Raw genomic sequence first — 24,219 nt, 5'->3', positions numbered from 1 at the left:
TAAACATATTTAATTGCTCCAGGTTATTGAAATCGTAGTAAACAGACAAATTTAAACACCAGCAAACACAACAGACGAGAGAAGCTAAATCATTATCCAGGGACGTGCAAAGGGTCAAGGCAAGCAGTAAACAATCAGTAATCAATGTAACAATAGCAAGAGTTTTGGGCAGGCGTAAGGCAATCAGAACAAGAGCATCAGTCCTAATGCACAAAGAGATCAGACCTGGAAAAAGACTCTCAGAAATGTACACGTTGCAATACAAGACTTTGCAATGAGGGAGAGTCTGAGGGCTGTTTAAAAAGTCCAGTAATGTGAGTCAGGTGCAGGAACAATCAGTGCAAAGTTTGTGAGCAAGTACTACTTTCCAGCCTCTCTGAGATCTAGATCTAGTTGTACAGTATGTAATACTCTGTCCGTGTCTGTTCTGCATATGGTCACTGAATTCTCTCAAAATCTCAGTACCCTCAATGTACATCTCTGTCTGTTCATGTCCTTTTATTGTCACTGTACGTCTTAGTCACAAGCACTTCAGTGCCCACTTTTCTCCAGTGTTAACTATGCAAATGACAAATAAATGCCTCTTGACTCATGTGTGTAGTCCGGATTGAAGTTCAAAACTTTGTAGAGAGCTCCCTCTGGTGGACAGTGGGAGGTACAGTGGGAGTCTCGTTTGTGACAATAAGGCCGGTGACACACTGGCTGCATGGCGTGAACGTGATGTTTCTGCTGCGTGTCAGTTGTGTGGTGGCTGCTTCGCGTTTTCTGTGTCTTTACACACCAGAGCCGTATGGGGTGTGGTTTGTGCATTTGCTTTACAAACTAAACAATGATCCTCATAGTTAACATGGGAGCTGAATTAAAAACGGACACGCCACGCAGCTGAAACGCTTGCGCTACGCATCCAGTGTGTCGCCAGCCTAAGTTTGATTTTCAAGTTTCAAATAGGCGGAGATAACATCACAGGCTCTGACGTAAAGCCAAAAACTCTGATTTCGCTGTCTACACGATAAAACTGCAACCAAAGTTTTTTGAAAATCCTCACCCTGGCGGGAGTTTTCAGAAAAGTTCGGTTTCAGTAACCTGGCGCTGCAGTTACTACGTGTGGGCGAACATCCAAACCACATAGAAAAAGCTGCGGTTTTAAAAATATTCATGTGGACAGGAACTGATCACATTACTTGTAAAGCATTACTCCCAACACTGATCACAGCTATGCTGATGATACCCAAATTTACTCGGCTTTATCACCAAATGACTACAACCCCATTGACTCCCTCTGCCAATGCATTGATGAAATTAACAGTTGGATGTTCTAGAACTTTAATTGTGTTTCAAAACAAAGATGATGTTGAATGCACACTTTGACTCTAGGGGTCTAACAACTAAAAATCAAGTCAGGAATCTTGGTGTGATTCTGGAGACAGACCCTAGTTTCAGTAGTCATGTCAAAGCAGTAACTAAATCAGCATACTATCATCTCAAAAACATTGCAATAATTAGATGTTTTGTTTCCAGTCAAGACTTGGAAAAACTTGTTAATGTCTTTATCACCAGCAGGGTGGACTATTGTCAGGGACGTGCACAGGGGGGTTGCTCAGGTTGCCCGGGCAACTGCCCATATGCCCTTCTCGACTCACGTTGCCCTTCCGAGGTGGAAAAAAATAAATAAAACAAATCGGACAGTGGATGCAGAATTTCACGTAGGCCTAGATAAAAAAATAAATAAAAATAAAAAAAATCGCAAAGCCTCATTCACTTCCATATTCGGGCACCCTTCCGAAAGTCTAAGTTGGTAGGGGAAGGGCAAACTCTCTTTACGTAGCTGCAGTGCTGCACGCGACCGGCACCTGAGCTGAGCCTGCATGAGCGGCCCTAGGAGGAGATTGTCGCGGTTGTCGGGTGAGACGACTCAACGCTGTCGGAAAAGTAATAGTAAGGTAATAATCGTAAACGAAAACGAACGAAAAAACGAAAACTAGTTGGGAAAAAAAATTGTGTTAACTGAAATAAAAATAAAAACGAGGCATTACAAAAAAATGATAACTAACCAAAACTGTAATGTGTGTTTGGCAAAACTAACTTAAACAAAATAAAATTATAGATTAAATGTCCTTAGTTTTCGTCTTTGTCAATGTCTTTCATAGAGCAAATGTTCAGCTGCATTTCATTTCCCTGCGTCTCTCACTCACGCGTCTCTCTCACATAACGTTACTCGCGCGCTCACAGCCCCCCCCCCCCCCCCCCCCACTGCACACCGAGTCTCCATGAGAACGAGTGTTGGAAGCAAGTTCGCGAAAGGTTGGTATCTCGTGAAAACCATTACACAATCACACATTAAAAAGTGGTATAAAAATATTTTTAATTCTGAATATAATTTTGTCAGTGTTAATGTCGACCCGAGAAGCGATTGCTACTTTAGACGCAAGTTTGAGGTAAAATGCACTTGGGTTGTCGATGTCAAAACACTATTTAAGCTGTGATTCAAGTAAGGAATAATGGACGACGGGCCGTTGAATTATTAGAAAAATAATGCACACCTGAGGTGGTGATTCGGTCACGACTCGAAGCGGAGTCAATTATTCCGCGTATACCACGGTTACCACACCTCAAGATGATCAAATGATATATTTAAAGGGATTCGTTCGGTTTTTGTACTTAATCGCTATTGTGGGTAGGACTATTTCTTCCGCATCTCATCCAACGCTTCTTTTGCTGGTTTCACAATGTCATTTTAAAGCTGGTAATGGAGGCTTGAGCTGTTGATAGTATTATAATGCAGTTATTAATGAAGTTATTAGAAAGAGAGCGAGAGAGACAGAGACACACACACACCGAGAGAGAGAGAGAGAGAGCGAGAGAGAGAGCTTGTGTGAATTAGACTGCAGCAGCATCTCTAAACAGCGCTGTTATTACCTCGCTAGTGAGAAATGTCATGTGTACTTTACTTTTGGAAAATCGCCTGTCATGTTGTTGTTTTTGTTAGTCCTGTAATTTCCGTTATTACAGTTTTACTATGCGAAGTGATATGGAACTGTAATGCGTTTAAGAGAGCTGCCTGGAACTACGTTCGCCATGCTTTTCCCAGAAAATAATGTCACGCCTCAGAACGTTCGTCAGCCAATCAGATTCAAGCATTCAACGGCCCCGTAGTATAAATATTAAATAATGTTATGTAATTTTTTTACTCTTACACTGAATGTTTGCTCCTTCATTCCAGATGAGTAGGCTATTGTATAGGGTAAATTTAGTATAGGGTGTGAAAATTGTACAGCTGTGGAATTTGTATAGGGTGTGAATTCTGTATAGAAAATTATTGCTTGACTAAAGTAAAGCCGTCTCTCTCTTTCTCACCCATGCGCACTCACTCATGCACATACCCACAGCACACACACACACTAAAAAAATTATGCTGTATTTAAAGTTTTCTTTTTATTTGTCATGTTCTTTTCTCAGATTAAGCTCCCTGACAATCTGACAGAAATGTCTTTTTGTAGGGATTTTCATGACTCAAGTCATGTTTTTCTATGTTATTATTAGTAGTAGTTAAGGTGATTGAGTGCTGTATTTCAGTGTTTTACTTTGTGTATATACATTTTAATAAAGACAGTCCTTCATATAGCCCGTGAGTTTTTTTTGGGGGGGTGGGGGTGAGTGCCCTTTTTTTTAGGTCAGAGCAACTGCCCCTCAAAATTCCTGTGCACGTCCCTGACTATTGTAATGATTTAAAATGGGTTTTCTGCATTTTAAAATAATTTTGGCTTGTATTTTATCATTGTTTTTACATAAACTATTTTCTTAATTTATATATGAAACACAAAGCAACCACAACAACATTTTGATGAGAAACTTTTATTGTTTCAGACCAGATGTAATTCCAGCTGCTGCAGTGGGACAGAGAGGTTTTGCTGATGCAGAAGAGCACGAAGATGTATAAGAGGGCACATTCTTTTTTATATTTTTATACATGACATTATGAGTGAAACTATTTAATATTTGAGATTTCTTAAACTTTTGAAATATTTTTTACCATAAAAAGTCAAGGGACATGTTTGTTACCATATTTTAAGAAAGATCCACATGTATGCATCAAATGGATATGATGATATGCGCACAAGCTGCAGTGAAGCACATATAAAGGCTCTACTTCACACGTTTGATCTTCATGGTGATGGACTTCATGGAATTCCAGTTGTTCTTCCAGTAGTACCAGGTGGCTCCATTAGTCATTACTGTACCCTCTTTCTCCCACAAATAGTGCCCAGTGGGGTTTGTATAATAACAGTTGTTGTACCAGAACCCTCCTCCGTAGTCCTTAGCACAATTGCTTCCTCCATTATCTTGGTCTTTGTCATAGGTAGAGAACTTCATTCCATTGTGATTAATTAAAGAGTCACCTACAGAAAGAAGAAACTTTCATTAAAGGCACTTTCATTTGGACATCCAAAGTAAAATGACTTTTTCAAATAAATAATATAAAATATAAAAGCACAAGTTTAAACATCCTTAAACATTAAAGTTTAAACATCCTTAAACATCCATTAAACAAGTCCTTTTAAAACTCCACTACGACCATTTTATTTGCTTAAATTTTTCTTTCTGAAAAATTAAACGTCTGTAGTTTGTTTCACCTGCTCCTCCGTTGACGAAGCCGCTCACTTGCAGTTTGTATCCTTCAGCTTCAGAGCCCACAGAGAAAGACTTGTACACAGCGTAAGCCTCATTCCCATCAAAGTCCTCTAAATCTACTCTGAGTTCATAATGATACCTGCGCATCAGCTGATGAACAAACTCTAAACCTGTAAAAATGAAAAAAACCTTAAAGGAAACTGGTTTAATAACTTTAATAACAAAAATAATTAGCATTTATACTACAGTCCTGATGAAATGTCCATGTTTTCAATGTCTTTGATTGATTCGTCTTTTTCTGTTTGCCTTTTTAAGCCCAAAACATCACAAAAACTCTCACCCAGCCAGTGTTCGCCGCCTTTATTACCAAAACCCCATTTATAGCTCCTCCACGGCCTATAGAAATTCACCTCGCCATCCATTCGCCTGAGAATTACCTGAAACATTCAGAAATCATTCATTGCTTTCATACATCACATCATTTCATGTCATTCATCTTTTAAAAAGATTTTTAAGGTGTACAGCCTTTTACAAGCTTTGTTTTCCAACAAGTTAAAAAAATTATACTTTGTGTGATCTCTGAGTGATTTCAATGACTGTTTTCCAATATATATACAGAACACAAATAAAAGAACTGAGTGACTATCTGATAAATAGTTTATTAGAAATCATGATGTCATTCACACTGGGGAGCATCTTATAATAAAATATCCTTTAATGAGATAAAGCACATTGAAATGTTTACCGTCCAGGGTCCTTGGTTATTTTGTCCATCAGACTTCATCTCACAGTAGACCTGCACCGGTCCATCTATTGTGGTGATGGTGTACACGCCACTGGTGCTATATCCACTCACATAAATATCATAGCAGTCTTTGGTACGAAGAAGATCAGATTTAACCACATCAGTGCCCATCAAGACGGGAAACAGAGCAGACAAACACAGCAACACCTGAGAGACACAAACTCAAGATCTGAGTCTGATGATCGACGTCTGATACAATTACACTCACATTCTTACATACAGAAACTCACAATCCTGTTAGTGATCATTGCTTCAGACGTCCAGCTCAGAGGATCAGACGCACCTGAAATACAGTTCAGACAAATACAGTCCTTTTATTGCAGCATAATCATGCATTCTGCCATTTTCTGAAATAAGATACATCATTTTCAAAATATCCAGAATCAAACTCACCATATGCGCTCAGAATCTTGTGAATGTTAAGGTGACAGATGTGCCTGTATATATCATTCTAACCATCAGGATCCTCCTCTTTGTGTGACATAAAAAAAAAATCTTTATAGGATAGCCATGGGGTTGATTCCATAAAAGGACAAGTTTTTGTTCATTTGGCAGCCTCCTTTTTTATCATCAGAGGAATTTAAAAGGACATTTATTTTTTACTTTTATCTGTTTGCAATCAACACCTCAAGAAAAAAAAAGTTAAAGGGCTAGTTTATCCAAAAAATGAATATTTTGTTATCATTTATTTACCCTCATGTTGTTCTGAATATGTATGAGTTTCTTTATTCTGTTGAACATAAAATAAGATATTTTGAAGAATGTTGGTAACCAAACAGATGTTGGTAGCCAATAGAACTGTCTCTTTAAGAAAGCCCTTATTCTTCATTCAGTCATATGTAAAAGTAATTTTTTTTTTTTTTTTTTTTTTTAGCTTTAGCTGTTTGCTGAATTTTCATGATGACTTTATGCTTTCACATACAAAAAATATGATGTTGGTGACTCTAATTGAGCACCATTGCAGTGGCATGCTTTTGGCTTGCTTTTAATGCTGTTAAATTGAAGCAATCTATGCGCTTAACCACAATAATGTTAAGAAGTAAATGCATGGTTATCTTTTCAGTGCACATTAAAGTTGTGTTAAATTTCAAAGGAAAAAAAAATTGAGAGAGAAAAAGTTGTGCCATTAGCAGATAGAATCTAAGTTGCTTGAGAAAACAACAGGAAACTGAAGTTTCTTCAGAAGTTCTGATTGTCATTGTGACCACCTGTTACCCAAGATGAAGCCTGCAGCATCATTTACCCAGCTAACAAAAATATTCTAAAAATGTTTTGCTAATTTTTCCAGTTAAGTTATAAAAACACATTTTAATGTTGTCTCAACATTCAAAAAAAAAAAAAATAATAAGTGTTTAAGCACATTAAGGAAACATTCCATTTTAGATTTTTTGCAAACATTACAGGAATGTTACTTTTGAGTGTTTTATGAACTGTATGAAACAAGTAGTAACATTTTTGTTAGAACCTTGCCACAATGTTCTGAGAATGTTTTCTGTTAGCTGGGAAGCAGTGGGACTATACCATAATCTTATACATTATATTATATTATATTACTATATTAAGTATGTAAGAATAAATGATGAGGACATTGAAGATCTCAATGAAAATGTTTATTGCAGCATAGCAGTGACAAAGTTCGTTTAGTACCTTGGGTTCAACAGAGTCAGAATGAACCCAGAACATCCTAAGCTTAAACCTTACCACCTGTAAACTGGAGCCATCCTTTGAGTGCAAAATAACATAATACTGAGTATCTTCTGCATGTATAAAGAAAATATAATAATAATAGCAAAATTGAGCCCTGTGGAACCCCATACAAAACTGGTGCCCAAGATGATGAATATTTGCCTCTACCGAGAAGGTCCGATCCTTTAAATAGGATACAAAGCAAATTAAAACACAAACTTGAATCCCATTTTGCTGTAAATTATTTAAAAGAATTTCATGATTGAGTGTGTCAAATGCTGCAATGAGGTTCGGCAAAATTAAAAAAGCACAATTGCCGGAATCGACAATCAACAATAAGTTGTTTAATACTTTTAGTAATGCAGATTCTGTACTGTGTTGAGGTCTGAAGCCAGACTGATATTTATAGAAATTACCATTTTCCTGTTGAAAAGAAGAAAGCTATATCAGGTAACCTGAGATGTCCCAGAGGTGAGTGAAGTTTGCACAGTTTATTCAGTCCCAAAAACAAACACAAACAGACTGCCAGGCACGATTAAACAATTCCCGGACACAGAGGAGAACAAAAAACAGGACAAGAAAAGTAGGCAGTGCAATCAGTGTGAAGACACAGAACAGGTGCATGCGCAGGTGCACAAACACCAGCGGTAACAGGGATCAGCTGAAAACAATGAGAAATGAACAATAGGTGAGGAAAAGACACCCAAAATTGAGAATAATCAAACCTGGCTCATGACAGTGACCCTCCACCGAGGAGCGCCCCCTGGCACTCCCGAGGAAGAGGACTGGCGAGAGCGAAGGAAATCATTGATTAGCGAGTGGTGCAGGACGTCCCGAGCTGGAATCCAACTCCTCTCCTCAGGACCGTAACCCTCCCAATCAATGAGATACTGGTAGCCCCGACCCCGGCGGCACATGTCCAACAATCTCCAGCAAATAGATGGCCACCAAAATCGTTCACTAATGGATGCGAGGGTTCCTCTAACCCGGTTAGAATGAAGAATAGAAAAGGAGATAGTCTCTTGGTGGTTGCCTGAGATGGTGAGACTCACCAGTACCGTGACAAAGTGTATACCAGGCAGCTCACTGCCATCTAACAAAAACACAGAAGTAGGGTCTTCAAGTTTAAACAAAGGAATCTTCTTTTCACGAGCCCACTGTTTGTCCATAAAATTTCCCTCAGACCCAGAATAAATGAGAGCTTAAGATGTAGTGGTCGTTCCAGCCCACCGGAGAACTACTGGCAGTTTGGTGATTGATTTGGCGGGGGGAGAACTTGCTCAACAGTATCCCCTGGTCTACTGACGAGCGTTCCCTTTTAGCAGACAAACAGCCACTAGATTGGCCGAACACCTGCAGTACATATAGAGATGATGGAGAAAACAACGCTGACATTCAGCAGGTGAGATGTGAATGCCGGTTATCTGCATAGACTCAGGAAACTTGGCGGCTTCAAATGAAACGGTAGCTGGTCCAGGCTGGGGTGGAGACAGGGCTTGCTGGGTACCATGGGCACGGCATCGAAGGTCAACACGCTTCTCCAAAAGGATTGCTAATTCAACCAGCTGATCAAAGGCAACGGGGACCTTGCGCATAGATCTCCTCCTTGATCTCAGGACACAATCCTTCCAGGAAACATGCCGTTAAGCTGGGCTCATTCCATTCACAGGAGGCTGAAAGGGTATGAAACTCTATGGAGAAATCAAAAACTGAACGCCCTCCCTGATGTAAGATCGGTCAAAAACCTTCACCATCTTTTCCTGGAATGAAGCGAAGGACTGGCAGCATACCGCCTCCGCCTCCCAGGTTGCCATGGCCCAGTCTCGTGCTCTTCCTGTCAGCAGAGAGATAACAAATGCAACTTTCGCATGGTCGGTCACATAAGTTGTGGGCTGGAGAGAAAAGACAACTTCACATTGAGTTAGGAAGGCCTTGCATTCAGTGGGCTCAACGGCATATCTTGGTAGATTGTTCACCCTTGGTTCTGGGGCTTGGCTGGGAGGCAGAGAATCTGAGAGCTCATGACGGAGGAATTGAAAGTGGTGAGATAGATCCGTCACTTGACCAGTGAGCTCCTCCTAATGACGGCAGAGCATTACCCCCTGCATCTCCACAGCGGAGCGAATTGGTGCATCCATCGCTGGGACCATATTGTTCGTCTGGTAATTCTGTCAGGTGACCTGAGATGACCCAGAGGTGACTGAAGTTTGCACAGTTTATTCAGTCCAAAAAACAAACACAAACAAACTGCCAGGCGCAATAGAGATAACTAAGGATCATACAGCTGCTTCGTGAGTCACAGATCATCGACTCAAGTGTAAACCAACTGGAATGAAGCATAAACCAGCGGAGATTGTCCAGGCGGACAGATAGTGGCCAGACTCAGAATAATAGCTGCTAACACTCAAACTACGTCAAGCAAGAGGGTGAGAAGCACGTCACATTCACATTAAACAATTCCTGGACACAGAAAGAACAAAGAACAGGGAGAAGTAGGCAGCGCAATCAGCATGGCGAAACAGAATAGGTGTGTGCGCAGGTGCAGGAACGGCAGTGGTAAACAGCTGAAACCAATGAGAAATTAAAAATAGGGGAGGAAAAGACACCCAAAAACAAGTAGGGCTGTAGTACTCACTCGAGACATTTTTCTATCATCTCGGACTTGTCTTGGACTCGTTGGTGTTTGCACTTTGACTCGCCAAATGTTCTCGTTGGTCTCGACCGAGTCCAGGGAAAAAAAAAATTCTTCTTTAAAACAAAACCATCATTTGCATGATGTCGCGATTGACTCTGTAGCCTGGAGTCTGCTGTTGCTGCTCTCCATGAAAACGCAGAAGTTTCAGCAAAGAATAAATGGATTTCCAGCACTAAAAAACCCTTGCAGTAGCTCTGCTAATGAATTCTATAATAAATGGCTATACTTGTACAGCTATGATCAGCTGTTTCTCCATCTAGGCTTAGCATAATTTTTTTTACAGGAAAGGATGTGTATGAGCAGCGGTGCACTTGTTACGTTCTGAAAAGTTTAGATGTTTCTAATTAAATTTTCTACCTGTTAAATTGTATTTTATTTATGTCTACACCTTAGCCTTAAACTTACCCTTTACAATAATTAAATACTAATTAATGTTGTACAGTATAGGGGTTGCAAGACAACTGATTTCTACAAGTCGATTTTTTATTAAAAAAAAATAATTAGTTACTCAACTACTCGTGGTTCATGCTATTGTAAAAGAAAACACATTAAATATGTTTTTTTAATCAATAAACGCTTATTAATTTTTAGCCTTATGCAACAATTTCATATGTAAATTTTCATGTAACAGCCAGTATTTGTATTTGTATCTGTAACAATCAAAATAATTTTCGTAAATGCATTCAGATACAACGTCGCACAGTTACTTGATAAGACCGTTATGACTTTTTATCTTTTTTTTATAGTTTTCACTTAACAAGTATGTCGTGTTAAACTAAAATAATTATTACAGTTTTTCTCAAATGCTAAAACACAAAAGTCAATCCTCTAAACCAAATGACCAGTTGTCTAAACAAATTTACTAAATCTAGCCATCATTTTCCAATATCATAAACACATTTCACATGAAGACACAATTCACAAAACACAATCCTCCATTCTCATAAATCTTAACACATTTTTTTTTACTAAAACACAAGTTGCAAAAGAACTCTGCTCATATTCTCAAATGAAAGCTCATGTGATGCAAAATGCTTGCCACAGTCAGCAATATTTGAACACAATGAACACACCTGGCGTCATTCATTGCACACAACAACTCAAAATTTAAGACACTTGTTGCTAATGCTGTGTCCACATGTATAAAAGCAAGTTCAGAGTGCACAGTTTGCTGAAGATTCCAAACAAACACATTGGATGAAGGCAGAGTCAGGGGAAAAGGAATTTGAGTCAGAGGATGGAGAAGAGCTGGCCATGGAAGAAGAGGAGCAGGCCAACGAGGAAGAGGAGTACAAATCAGTGGAGGAAGAGGAGCAAGCCAATGAGGAAGAGGAAAAGGTCCAGGAGGGAGAGCAAGACAACCTTGCACCATCATTACGGACGATATGCGAGCAACAGTCATTGATCATGTCATTGTCCATTGCATGAAGCAGGACTACGAGTCCGTCCAAACCTGAGTAGGTTCACCATGGCCACCATTATCAGGGCATTCAGACAACACAACAGGAATTTTACTCTATTGCTTTCTTTGTCACAATACAATTTTACAAGCCTGTGAAAGTAGTCTATTGGTTTCAAATCAGTTGTTACTGTATTGTAAAACATGTCAATTGACAAAACATGTTTCTTTCTTTAGAGTTGAAAGAATGCCACATAGAGGTGGGAGGGTTGCCATATTTACAGCGGCACAAGAAACCCTCATTGTGGATATGGTTTGTGAGAACAACCTCATCAGACTCTGGGAGATCAGAGACAAAGTCATTGCCGATAATGTCAACTTTGAGAGCATTGATGTCAGCTTGGCCACAATAGACCGAGTTCTCCGGTGCCAAAAGATGCGGATGAAACAGGTCTATAGGGTTCCCTTTGAGTGCAACTCTGTGCAACACAAAGACCTACGTTACGAGTATGTGCAAGTAAGTATACATACAATGTACGCTTCCACAAAACAAACCAAATTAGAGAGTGGTTAACCACCAACAGTAACGACTTTTTAAACGTCTGTCTGCCACCTTACTCCCCTTTCCTGAACCCTATAGAGGAGTTCTTATCATCGTGGAGATGAAAGGTTTATTACAGACAACCATACACTAGAGAGAACCTCCTAAGGGCAATGGAGCTGGCCTGTGTTGACATCCCAGTGGAGGCCTTCCAAGGATGGATTCGCCATTTCAGGGCGTTTTCCCGTGGTGCCTGGCAAGAGACAATATAGCCTGCGATGTTGATGAGGTGATGTGGCCCAATGCAGCTCAGCGACATGATGCCGCACAGTGATTGTGGTGTGAATAAAGTAAAAAAAAAAAAAAAACTTCACACCCTGATCATGTTTTCAAGAGTACTGTTGTGTGCAATAGATTCTGTTTTTGCATTGAGTTGTGTTACAGTAGTGTACATGCAGAATAGATTTATACTCTTCATATGAAACTCCCAAATCTAAATGCCTAATCCTCTGCAGAGATCTAAGAACATCCATTATTGTAAAGTTTCTAAAAATGTGTATTGGCAGTTATGAAACAAATAACCTTCTCACAAATTGAGCATTGTGTTTTCAATTGTTTTTCTGTAGTGTGTAATGATGTGTATAGTGTTTACATTTTTGAAAGCTTCGAGCTGCTCTTTTGGTGTGAAAGTTTGAGTTTTGAAGTGAGAAGGTGTGGTTGTGTTTATGTAACTTTAGAAAAGGGTGTTGTGTTTAGACATTGGGGAACATGGAGGAAACGTTTGTGAAATGTGTTTTAGCATTTGAGAAAAACTGTAATTTGTAAAATAATATTTAACATGCAAGCAAAGAGATGACATAACAAACGTTTAGTGATCATTTGAACATGACTGAATCCATTCAATGCGCACATTTTCATTAAGCAGAAGTCTTAATGTTTAGTGAACTTCACTAAACAAATGTGCATGTGCCGTGCAAAGCAGCAAAAGATAAAGATGCAAACATGTAGGTCAAATAGAAAATGTATCTATATCTACCCTGATTTTTAGCCTACTCTTGAGAGAGAACTGGTTTGGTTTTTGAGAGACTGAGACGCCCGGCTGTTTGTTTGGTGAGTGCGCTGCGCTTATTCCATTCATTAGTATCATATCATTGCCTTTTAAAAAAAAGAAGAGGCAACAGCAATGCAGTGTTTCATTTGGGCTCTTTTCATTCATAAAGTTTACATTCATTCACTTCACACTCGTGACTTTAGAGGTCTGTGTATAATATTGTGCTGATCCTGATATTGTAATCCTAAAATTCACGTCGTACTTGCACTCTTTGTATGCATTACGGTTAATGCCTACTCGAGTAGTCGATTGTTTCCGACAGCGCTCGACTAGTCTATGCAAGCCCTAGTACAGTATGGCAAATATTTCGCTGTATTTATGTGTGCATGCCCAGTAGAACCAAACATATCACTTCCAGCCTTAACCACGCACATGCGTCATATCCAGAGCTTTGTGTGTGTGTGTGTGTGTGTCTGTGTGTGTGTGTGTGTGTCTGTGTGCGCTGCGCCAAGGCATCTTAATTTTTGACCACAGACATAATGTCAGCAACAGCAGCATTATAAAGTAAATAAAATGTAAATAAATTACATAAAAATTATTTGACCCTACAGCTCCAAACTCAGTGTCCTTTAGAGTTTAGCTCCAACCCTAATTAAACACACTTGAACCAGCTAATCAAGCTCTAACTAGACACACTAAAAACTTCCAGATAGGTGTGTTAAGGCCAGTTAGAGGTAAACTTTTCAGGGCATTGTCCCTCCAGGATCTAGTTTGGAGACCCTTGTCCAACAGAGTTGCTTTTTGATCATTACAAATAATAATGTAAAATTATTTTCTTAGAATAGGAGATATGCTGTCTCTCCCATCACATACATTATCAGTAGTTAAGTATGTGATCTTGAAGAGGATCCTTTTTTTTCTCTCATTTGGTCTTGACTTGGACTCGAAACTTTTGGACTTGGACTTAACTTGGACTTGAACCTCTTTGCACTCGTTCTTGACTCGGTCTCGACTAGTCCTGGTCTTGGACTTGACAAAGCTGGACTTGACTACAGCTCTAAAAACAAGAGTAATCAAACCTGGCTCATGACAAGCTGATTAAACACAACCTCCTCCAAAACTTTTGATACAAACAGTACTTCAGAAATGGGACAGTAACTATTTAAAACTGTAGGATCAAGATTTATTTGTATTTTTTTTTTTTTTTTTGAGTAGCGGAGGAGGGAACAATACATGATCTTATAACATCGATCTTGTCAGTAAAAAACGTCAAAGTTTTCACAGGCAAGAGATGGATCTGGATATAAATCAGACATTGGACTTAGTGCACTATTGTATTAAATAATATTTTTGGACTATGAGCATTTTGGGCAAAAGGATTAGAAAAATAATTTACCTTTGCAATCTTAACAGTTTTTGGATAGTGAATTAAACACTCTTTGACATTCTTCCACTTTCTTTCCACTTGACTCCGTTTCTGTCTGAACACCCTTCATCATTAAACCAAGGATATACACAACATCTAGGTTTTTTAGTTTAAAGGGGGCAACAGCATTAAGTATAGGCTATTTGAACATAGCCCATTAAGCGTATTAACTAACTAGCCAGGATTAGCTCAAGACAGTTAGACTCTATTTCATGAGTTATAGGGGGAAATAAAATATGCATCTAAAAGATGTTCACATATGGATGAGTTAAGAGAGCAAGTACACTAGCCGACCAAGGAAGGGTGTGGTTCCAAACAGCTATGTTAAAAATAATAGACTTATGATCAGACAGAAAAAAATAAAACTATTTGATACCTACATCACTAACTAAATTTGAATAATTTCTGTCAGTTTTGTCTCATTTGGCGTCATTAAAATGCATTATATAAGCTGTATCTCTGCTGTTTACATGTTATTTGCTAAAGTTTTTTAAAGCTGCCAGTGACTTTAGCAGGTACAAAACAAAGTGAAATGAATCAACTTCTCCTTCTGTGAAGGCTGAGCCATGACTCGCTGAAAAATGATCAAGATAGTCTTATCATCGCTAGACTGTTGGCATGATGAACTTGAACCACAACAATGACTCCACTTTTTCATAACGTGTTACGACCCAAAACCTACTTCAACTCGTTAAATCCAAAACATTGGCGAACATATAATAAAATCACAGATTACCGAAATTACGCCATAAAATTTCATCCAAATGCAAAACAAACAACAATTAATACAAATCCACAAATATTTTGTAATTAAAAAAGGAGCAACACAACTAATAGTTAACAGGTAGGGCAGCTGTGAGAAACAGAAATCCTTGACTAAACCTAACCACCGATTAGAGTGTTATTAAAAGATTGTGAAAATGTTTAATACATACATCAAGTAAAAATAGAATCATGAAGACGTTCAGAGAATTCTGATCTTAGAATGTTTCCTCTCAATGTTATAAGACAGTATATTAAGTATTAATAAAGTTATACGAATATTACATAAACATTAAGAATGGAATATGTTTAAATGTAGCATTAATACATTTATACAACTGCATTATACTATGAAATTAATATGAAATTATTACTGGTGGGGGTATTAAGCGCTGTATTAATGCCTCATTCCTTCATTATTAGTGGCATGAAAAACTATATATTTTTTATTCATATTGGGAATAGATTACAATGAGCTAAGAGCATAAATGTAATGCTGTAGCATAAAGGCTGTGCTGATAATCATGAGCCAATACTGATCCAAGGTACAAGTCATAAACTGTACCATATTGCACAGAGAGAGTAAAAATAAAATAAAAAATAATGAGAAGACAAATGAGGAGGTACAGAGCAATCATCCTCTCACAATAGAGACCATGGGGAACCAGATGCTCTTACTATCATCCCATTAGAAAGACATTTCATCCAACATTTGAAATACTTTGCTCTGACTGCAAAATATTAAACAATAAAACACAACTTCAATATTCATTGGGGGGGGGGGGGGGGCATGTATCTGTTTTAGATTCAATGTAAACATTATGCTTTGGCAATGCATTTTAACAATTGCCATGGCAAGATAGTAGGCTACATACTGAATTTAAAAAAGAGAGAGAGAGAGTGTGTGTGTGTGTGTGTGTGTGTGTGTGTGTGTGTGTGTGTGAACAGCATGGCCAACATTGCGGTCCAGCGGATCAAACGGGAGTTTAAAGAGGTCGTTAAAAGCGAAGAGGTGCGTTTAACATCGACACACACGTGCGTTTCACATGACAGCTGTCAATCAATCATGCTTCATCATGATAAACACATGTGCATTTATTCACGTGAGATGAGTCTGATCCGGACCGAACCCGATGCAGCTGTTTAGACTCGTGCATTGATATAATGCAGTTTAATGTGTGTTTAATTTGTCATATGAGCGGTTTGAGGAATATTATGGGGTGTTTGTCCCGACAGGCCGAACCGCACTGCTAAACGAATCCAAATCCCCCGGCCGATCCGAGTCACATCACAGCTCTGCTCTCTAACGTTAAATGTGCCTGTTTAATCGTTTCCACAGTGCTTATTGTGTTGATACAGTGATTTGATGTGTATTCCTGTGTGTTTATGCTGTTATAAATAAAGTCCTGAGTGTGAATGATGATTAGCTGCGTGCTAACTGAAGGCCAGCTAGCTTCATAAACAAACACATTTTCTCATCGATTTAGACCAACGACTGATAACATTTGGGATCATTTATGCAGGCTGGCTGATTTGTGAACTTTTATTTAAGTTTTATCGAGATTGTGGTCTGATAACATCGTGTAGCATCGAAATAATCACGACGATGATAAAATTCAAGTGTTATTATGATTTGTACAAACACGCATTTTGATTAAAAGGACCATAAAGAATACGTGAGATAATGTGTGTATTGAGTTTTGTGTGGAACTTTTAGCATTAAAACTTCAGCACAAATTATTTGTATTTACCATCTAAATATGAGATCCCTATAAATACTGATTAAATGATAAGTGTAAATTGGGTATAACACACTGTAATAAGCTGTCAGTGTGACTTTGTGAAGTGGCACAGCTGTCAACCACAAATAAAATAAAATAAAAATACAATAGAATTACCATTGTACCAAAACCACCAATATCATGTTGTATTTGTTTTGTTTAAGTACAAAGGAGTATAACGTAAATACCTTATTACATGATCTTTTCCTAAAATGATCACAGATACAGAATTTGTTATTTGTTTTTGTTTGTTTGTTATTGGTAGTTTTTTTTAGGGTAATTCTGGTTTTGTTTATTAAGTTTGTTCTCTTGATTTTTGATTTTGTCCATTACATTTCAAATGTTAACTTTTACATTAACTAAATGTTGGCGTTCCCAACCTTGGAAACCCAATCCAGACTTTCTAGAATTTTTATGCTCTCATTTTGACAGAAATCTGTGGATTGAGTTTAAACGTGAACTATGTCAGCTGTTGACTAATTGTTCTGCCGCTTTATTTTCACAGACGAGTAAAAACCAGATCAAGGTGGATTTAGTGGATGAGAATTTCACAGAACTGAAGGGGGAGATCGCAGGACCACCAGACACACCTTATGAAGGTCAGAGAAAAGATGTTGTTCTGAACCGCTGACTGTGTGTTTCTGAAAACTTCTTAATTTTAATGTTCCCTCAGAGTTATGTGGTCATTAATTGTGTTTTCAAAATGTTAGCACAACATTATTTATACTTCATTCATGGAGTGTTCTTTCCTGAAATGTTTTTAAATGTTACTAGTCATTCAGAATGTTCAGAGAACATTCAAAAGTAACATTCTCGGAATGTTCGTACGGTTACAATATGGAATGTTCCGGTAACATTCACGTAGCCAAGTAAAACATGTTGTTGTACTTTTTTTAACTGGATGTTTTAAATGTTCAGAGAGCACTCATTTTATAATTTACTGTGAATCTTAGCAAAACGTTAGCTGGGGTATGATGTTGATTTTATATCGTGCTTTGATTTTGCTTGACTTTCTGTCATGTTTTGCAGGTGGCAGATATCAGCTAGAAATAAAAATCCCAGAGACATATCCGTTTAATCCACCTAAGGTGAGTAACGAGACGATGATGTTCTAATGTCTAGTTAAACTGGGTTTGAGTTAAACATGTGGTCTGTATTCAGATGATTTGTGATATTAGGGTAGTGTTGAGGACACAAATACAGATACGTGCAGGAGACCTCGTACAAACTCAGTAGCCTTCGCGCGACAGAAAAGGCTGGACAAGCTTTATTTTACAACATCTCAAAGATAACACTTTATATATTATGTACATTTCACTTCAAGCCAGTGTTATTTTAGTATCCTTGATATACTATAATAGTTTTTGTTGATATTTTGAATTAGATTTTATTTTTAGATTTTCTGTTTTCAATTAATTTTTTTAATGAATATTTTAAGCATGCCTATGTAGTTTCTAAATGTTTATGTATTCATTTTAGTTGGTTTTAGTTATTTTAGTACATCAGTTTAAACTAAACAAAAATGAGAAATGTTGCCTTGTTTTTTGTTGTGTGTTTTTGTAATTTTATTATATTTTATTTAATTTATTTGTGTCTACATAGTCTTTATTTATTGATTTTAGTTTATTTAACTTTATTGACACAAAGTTCAAATTAAAATTAAAATAAAAATCTTGCCTTGGCAGCTAGATGAAATAAAATAAGTTTAAATTTCTTTATATTTTATTTTATATCATTTCAGTTAAATTCTGTAAAATCAGAATGGTTTAATGTTTTTATTTTATGGTTTTAGTTTTACTTAACTATAATAACTTTGCGACATGAATATTTTTGCACAGAAATTACTTCTTATTTTTATTTTTTAAACAAAATATGGCAATGATCTGTCTTTACTTGTTCCTAATTTAAAATTTAGATGAATCAAGAATAATTTTGTCACATTGTGACTCCCTGAATTTAAACTGAATCCCTAAGATTCACCTCTATTTTTGACTAATGTGTCTTTTAAATGACAATTAAATAACTATGCCTTTCTCCACTGATGTTATTCAGGTTCGGTTTATAACGAAGATCTGGCATCCCAACATCAGCTCAGTAACAGGTGCCATTTGTTTGGACATCCTGAAGGACCAGTGGTAAGATCTCACAGTAGAGAAGTGAACCGCAGCGAGCGCTGGAGCCGGAGCTGAAGCTGAATCTGAAGCTGTGTGTGTTTCAGGGCAGCGGCGATGACCCTCCGAACAGTTTTACTGTCACTACAGGCTCTTCTGGCCGCCGCTGAACCAGATGACCCACAGGACGCTGTAGTGGCCAATCAGGTAGATGCTTCGGGCTCGTGTTGGGAATGTGCAAAAATATCAGTGTAGTGTGATCAAATTAAAGGTCATTAAAAGTCTTGTATATCTTAACAAACGGCTTGATATAAAGGAATTGTGATGTGTTCTAATGTGATTATTACACTCCAAAAGGCAAAGATTAAATGAACTGAATGTTCATTTTAAAATAAAAATGCTGTGCTGATGTACTGTTAATAAAAAAAAAAAAAAAAAAAAACATGCAGTAATGTAGATGTACACTCCCGTTATTTTTTATGAATATTAAGCAGGGATGCAATAAACTGATGAAAAGTTTCAAATAAATGCTGTTCTTTTGAGATTTCTATTCAACTGTGAATCCTGAAAAAAATCAAATGTATCACGGTTTCCACAAAGTTTTTTTTCTGAAGATCATGTGACACTGAAGACTGGAGGAATGATGCAGAAAATACAGCTGTGCATCACAGAAATACATTACACTTTAACACAGATTCACACAGAAAACAGCTGTTTTACATCAGAATAATATCTCACATTTTTACTATATTTTTGATCAAGAACATGCAGAAGAGAGACTTTTAAAAACCTTTTAAGAAACTTACCAACCTCAGACTTTTGAAGAGTAGTATATATATACCATCATAGTTTCTACTAGAAAAAAACATAAAATGACTTGCTAATATAAATAAGCATATTTTGAGTCTGAATTGGTCACTTCCTCTTTTAACGTTCTGTATTTCCTGTCTGGCAGTATAAACAGAACCCAGAGATGTTCAAACAGACGGCTCGACTCTGGTCACATGTTTACGCAGGAGCTTCCGTCTCCAGCCCAGAATACACTCGCAAAATAGACAAGCTCTGCGCCATGGGCTTTGATAAAGTGAGTAAATACACACACATTGAAGCTTGTTTTACAAAATAAAAAAAGGAAACATAATTGCAACATAATTTTATCTCATAATTTTGAATTTGCAGCTCACAACCTGTACCTTTCTTCCATATATTTGTGTGTATAACATTTATTGCAGTTTTTCAAAACTGGAAAATAATAGTCACAAACTTTTCTTTCTGTAGCATTTCTGTTCCAAATATTTGTCCAAAAACATATGCACATGCTTCTATGTGTGTGCTGTGATCTTGCAATGTTGCACACTATTCTGAAGGAGAAATTGTGATGCAGCTTGTGATTTTATGACAGTTTGTGCAGTAAGTATTTCCTCCACTCAGAATCACTGACATCTGGATCTTCTCTTCTCCTCAGAACGCAGTGATAGCGGCGTTGTCATCGAAATCCTGGGACGTGGAGACCGCGACAGAACTATTGCTTAGTAATTGAGTCAAACCTGAGGGGCCAAAGCACCTTATCTGACACAATCCACACTACCTTCATCTTCATGAATCTCTTTTTCTTCATCCATCTTTTACCATTCCTCTGTTCAGAACAGTTCATCCCAAAGTGAAAATGGCGTCATCTTTATGTTGTTCTAAACTTGTCTGACTTTATTTCTTCCACGGGAGACTTTCAGTTGGATGTTCATGCTGCTCTGTATCTGTACACAGAACGTTGGCTGGTGATTGGGCAGTAAAAACCTCCACACGTTTTCCTTGTACAAATGCAGATTGGTATGGAAGCTTTTTGAAAAAAATTAATCAATACATTGTCTATAAACAAAAGTCATAACTGCAAGATGTAAACTCAGAATTATTTTTTCCACATTGCAATTTTAAGTTTATATCTCACAGTTCCTCTAAACTGAGTTCCATTTTGAGTCGTATCTCAAAAGTTTATATTTCGTAATTCTGAGTTTGTCTTAAAATTCTTTAATTTCATCTCATAATTCAGTTTATATCTCACTGAGATTATATTTCATAATTCTGAGTTTGTCTCAAAAATCTGGGTTTTTATCGCATAAATCATTTATCTCAAAATTTGTGAATTTCATCTCATAATTCAGTTTCAATTTCACTGAGTTTATATCTCATAATTCTGAGTTTTTCATTGTCTCATAATTCTGAGTTTGTCTCAAATGTTGTGTGTTGTAATCTCAAAATTGTGAGAAAAAAAATCACTATCACCTTAGTTTTTTATTCCGTGGCAGAAATGGGCTTCCATAGGTTTGGAACAAGAAGAGAGAGGGAAAGATTTTGGGGTAAAATGACCATTTTTTTTCCTTTATATATTCTGCTCTCTCTTCTTTCGTTTATTAATTTTGGTTTGAATGTGCCTTTTTTCCTTCTTTCTCATAATCATCATCATCATCATCATCTCCCTCAGATTGGTTCTGCAATCTGACTCTAGCCCCGCCCCCTCAAGCACACGCCCAATCAGCACTGTGGTCATTTATCTGGGAAAACATTAGGATCACATTTTCAAAACTCCAGTCTCGCAATGGTTCCTTCACTCATAGATGTTAATCTCAAACAGTCAAGACAGGAAGAAACCCTCACACACAAATAAATAAAAGACGAGAGTTCTTCTGTAAATAAAGCTATTAAAGTCTGTATAAATTTAAGCAATGTGGCAATGCCTTTATTTATTATTGCTTTGTGGAAAAGTGAAATAAACACCAGTTTCATGGCTGAGCATGTGATGTTTGGATGATCTGTGTTTTTTATTGACTGCAGCTTCTGCATTCATAAAAACTTTCCTTCTGAGTATATAATATTAGCATAATGTATAGTGAGAGAGAAAATTTTAATTTTCCAATAATTTGTGGGAGCTGAAGGATTAAATTTCTAAAGAAGAGCAGACAGTTTAACTGTTCAGGACAAACAAGAGACTCATGAATAACTGAACACAAAAACCGCTGTGGATCATTTAGCTAACAACACAGTGTTAAGAATCAACTTTTGAACGGGCTCATTTTTATCAATTTAGCTATCAATGTTTTTTTCACTTGTGAGCTAAACATATGTTATGTGGAATATCTTATTCAGGTCAGTACTAAATAAAAAAAATAACGTATTTTGTATGATGCCCCTTATTTTGTTAAAATACCAAACCTACAGGCTATTAAAATCATGTTAACCTAAAGCTATAACAAGATTTTTGGTCCAAATTATCTTTAAGGTGTTTAGTGTTTAGTAGTTTAGTTTGGTCAACACGGACAAATAAAAGTCGGTCTTAAATAAAGGCCTGGGAAAATGTGAAAATTTTGAGTCAGTTCGGGAATTCGTAGCCGGTTCTCGAATCATTTGTGTCAGTTTGGGGATCTGGAATCAGTTGGGGTCGCGAATCATTTGAATCAGTTCGGGAGTTCGTAGCGGGATCGCGAATCATTTGTGTCAGTTTGGGGATCGCGAATCATTGTGTCAGTTTGGGAGTTCAAAACGCGTTCGCGGATCATTTGAGTCAGTTTGGGGGTCGCGAATCAGTTCGGGCGTTCGGAGCGGGATCGAGAATCATTTGAGTCAGTTTGGGGATCGCGAATCATTTGAATCAGTTCGGGAGTTCGTAGCGGGATCGAGAATCATTTGTGTCAGTTTGGGAGTTCAAAACGGGTTCGCGAATCATTTGAGTCAGTTCAGGAGTTCAAAACGGGTTCGCGAATCATTTCAGTCATTTTGGGAGTCGCGAATCATTTGAATCATTTCGGGAGTTCGGAGCAGGATCGCGAATCATTTGAGTCAGTTCGGGCGTTCGGAGCGGGATCGCGAATCATTTGAGTCAGTTTGGGAGTCGCGAATCATTTGAATCAGTTCGGGAGTTCGTAGCGGGATAGCGAATCATTTGTGTTAGTTTGGGGATCGCGAATCATTTGAGTCAGTTCGGGAGTTCAAAACGGGTTTGCGAATCATTTCAGTCAGTTTGGGAGTCGCGAATCATTTGAATCAGTTCGGGAGTTCGGAGCAGGATCGCGAATCATTTGAGTCAGTTCGGGAGTTCAAAACGGGTTCGCGAATCATTTCAGTCAGTTTGGGAGTCGCGAATCATTTGAATCAGTTCGGGAGTTCGGAGCAGGATCGCGAATCATTTGAGTCAGTTTGGGGCGGTCGCGAATCATTTGAATAAGTTCGGGAGTTCGTTGCGGGTTCGCGAATCATTTCATCATAGCTGTTTATGGATAGGCATTTTTAACTAATTTAGTAGCTAGTTCTAATTATGTTTTCCAAGCGTGTTTAGGTGTGATATATGAACTCGTATTTTTGTTTTGATGATGTGCCTTTAAACAGTATCAACTATATTGAAAAACTAAACAAATCGTGCCTAAAAAGTGCATGCATCTTGGCTAATGTAAAGTTACATGATGAAGTCATACTAGTGCGCGTGTGCATATTGAGTGCGTTCTGTCTGTGCATTATTCTGTGTATTTAAATGCATTTATGAATGCATGTGAATGATCACAAATTCAAGATATGGGGGTTAGAAAATCAAATGTATACCGTAATTCCTCAAATAAAAACCGGTAGTCAAATAAACGCCGGGCCTCTGGTCAACACAGACAAATAAAGGCCGGTCTTAAATAAGGCCAGGGGGAAATCTGCCGGAGTGTTTCTTGTTCTCCAGTCAAGAAACCGGTTGCATCGGTTTTCGGATCACCAGTACACTGAACCGAGAAGTATTTCTGTCGGACACGTCCGATTCAAGAACCGAGGAGCTGATGATACTGCGCATGCGTGATTCAGCGTGAAGCAGACTGACACAGAGCGCGTCTGAACTGAACGTATTCTTTTGGTGATTGATTCTGAACTGATTCTGTGCTAATTTTATGATCTCTGTCCACTCCCAATTTAAAATGGGTTATTTAAAACAATTACGTATCAAACAGATGGAATTGGAAATAAAGGCCTGCCTCTAATAAAAGCCTACTTCAAATAAAAGCCTGTTACCTTCTGCAGTTCAGGTAAATAAAGGCCCCGGCTTTTATTTGAGGAATTACGGTATTCAGTTTTCTTTAGTGTGGTCATTTAATGAGTAAATATTTTGATGTTGATCAATGTTGATGTCACTGGGATAACAAATCTAATTGCAGTTGTTAGTAAAAATGACAATAAAATGTTGCAATGATAAAATATTGCACTATATTAAAAGCTCAAATGTTACAAATAACTTGCAATATTGATGTTGTAATACTGGTAGCACTGATATGAAAATCTGATGATATATTTTACAGAAAAAAAGTAACAAT

At 37.7% G+C, this 24,219-nt stretch overlaps 2 protein-coding genes across 2 annotated transcripts; one reads left to right on the top strand and one right to left on the bottom strand.

The window, feature by feature from the left end:
• Positions 1-3,836: 3,836 nt before the first annotated feature.
• LOC127971101 (microfibril-associated glycoprotein 4-like) lies at positions 3,837-5,874 on the bottom strand. Its single transcript, XM_052573897.1, has 6 exons — positions 5,828-5,874; positions 5,665-5,717; positions 5,375-5,581; positions 4,970-5,066; positions 4,632-4,799; positions 3,837-4,397 (listed from the first exon to the last, which is right to left on the bottom strand). The coding sequence occupies exons 2-6, from the start codon at positions 5,680-5,682 to the stop codon at positions 4,144-4,146; spliced, it is 744 nt and encodes a 247-aa protein (XP_052429857.1). The 5' UTR covers positions 5,683-5,717; positions 5,828-5,874; the 3' UTR covers positions 3,837-4,143.
• Positions 5,875-15,884: 10,010 nt separating this feature from the next.
• On the top strand, positions 15,885-21,681 carry LOC127970916 (ubiquitin-conjugating enzyme E2 K). Its single transcript, XM_052573626.1, has 7 exons — positions 15,885-16,006; positions 17,281-17,374; positions 17,805-17,863; positions 18,828-18,910; positions 18,994-19,093; positions 19,842-19,970; positions 20,352-21,681. The coding sequence occupies exons 1-7, from the start codon at positions 15,944-15,946 to the stop codon at positions 20,424-20,426; spliced, it is 603 nt and encodes a 200-aa protein (XP_052429586.1). The 5' UTR covers positions 15,885-15,943; the 3' UTR covers positions 20,427-21,681.
• The last annotated feature ends 2,538 nt before the right edge of the window (positions 21,682-24,219 follow it).

This window comes from Carassius gibelio, chromosome B14 (genome assembly GCF_023724105.1).
Source record: "Carassius gibelio isolate Cgi1373 ecotype wild population from Czech Republic chromosome B14, carGib1.2-hapl.c, whole genome shotgun sequence".
Taxonomy (NCBI): Eukaryota; Metazoa; Chordata; class Actinopteri; order Cypriniformes; family Cyprinidae; genus Carassius; species Carassius gibelio.
This window is presented reverse-complemented; position numbering and strand designations above follow the sequence as displayed.

Excerpts from the sequence above, each read along its gene's own strand:
- LOC127971101 (XM_052573897.1), bottom strand. Across the intron at positions 5,067-5,374 it reads ATAACCAAGGACCCTGGACG|GTAATTCTCAGGCGAATGGA; the intron begins GTAAACATTTCA and ends TGAATGTTTCAG. Across the intron at positions 4,398-4,631 it reads CTTCGTCAACGGAGGAGCAG|GTGACTCTTTAATTAATCAC; the intron begins GTGAAACAAACT and ends TTCTTTCTGTAG.
- LOC127970916 (XM_052573626.1), top strand. The coding sequence starts at position 15,944 with ATGGCCAACATTGCGGTCCAGCGGATCAAACGGGAGTTTAAAGAGGTC. Across the intron at positions 17,375-17,804 it reads ACCAGACACACCTTATGAAG|GTGGCAGATATCAGCTAGAA; the intron begins GTCAGAGAAAAG and ends CATGTTTTGCAG. Across the intron at positions 17,864-18,827 it reads ATCCGTTTAATCCACCTAAG|GTTCGGTTTATAACGAAGAT; the intron begins GTGAGTAACGAG and ends GATGTTATTCAG.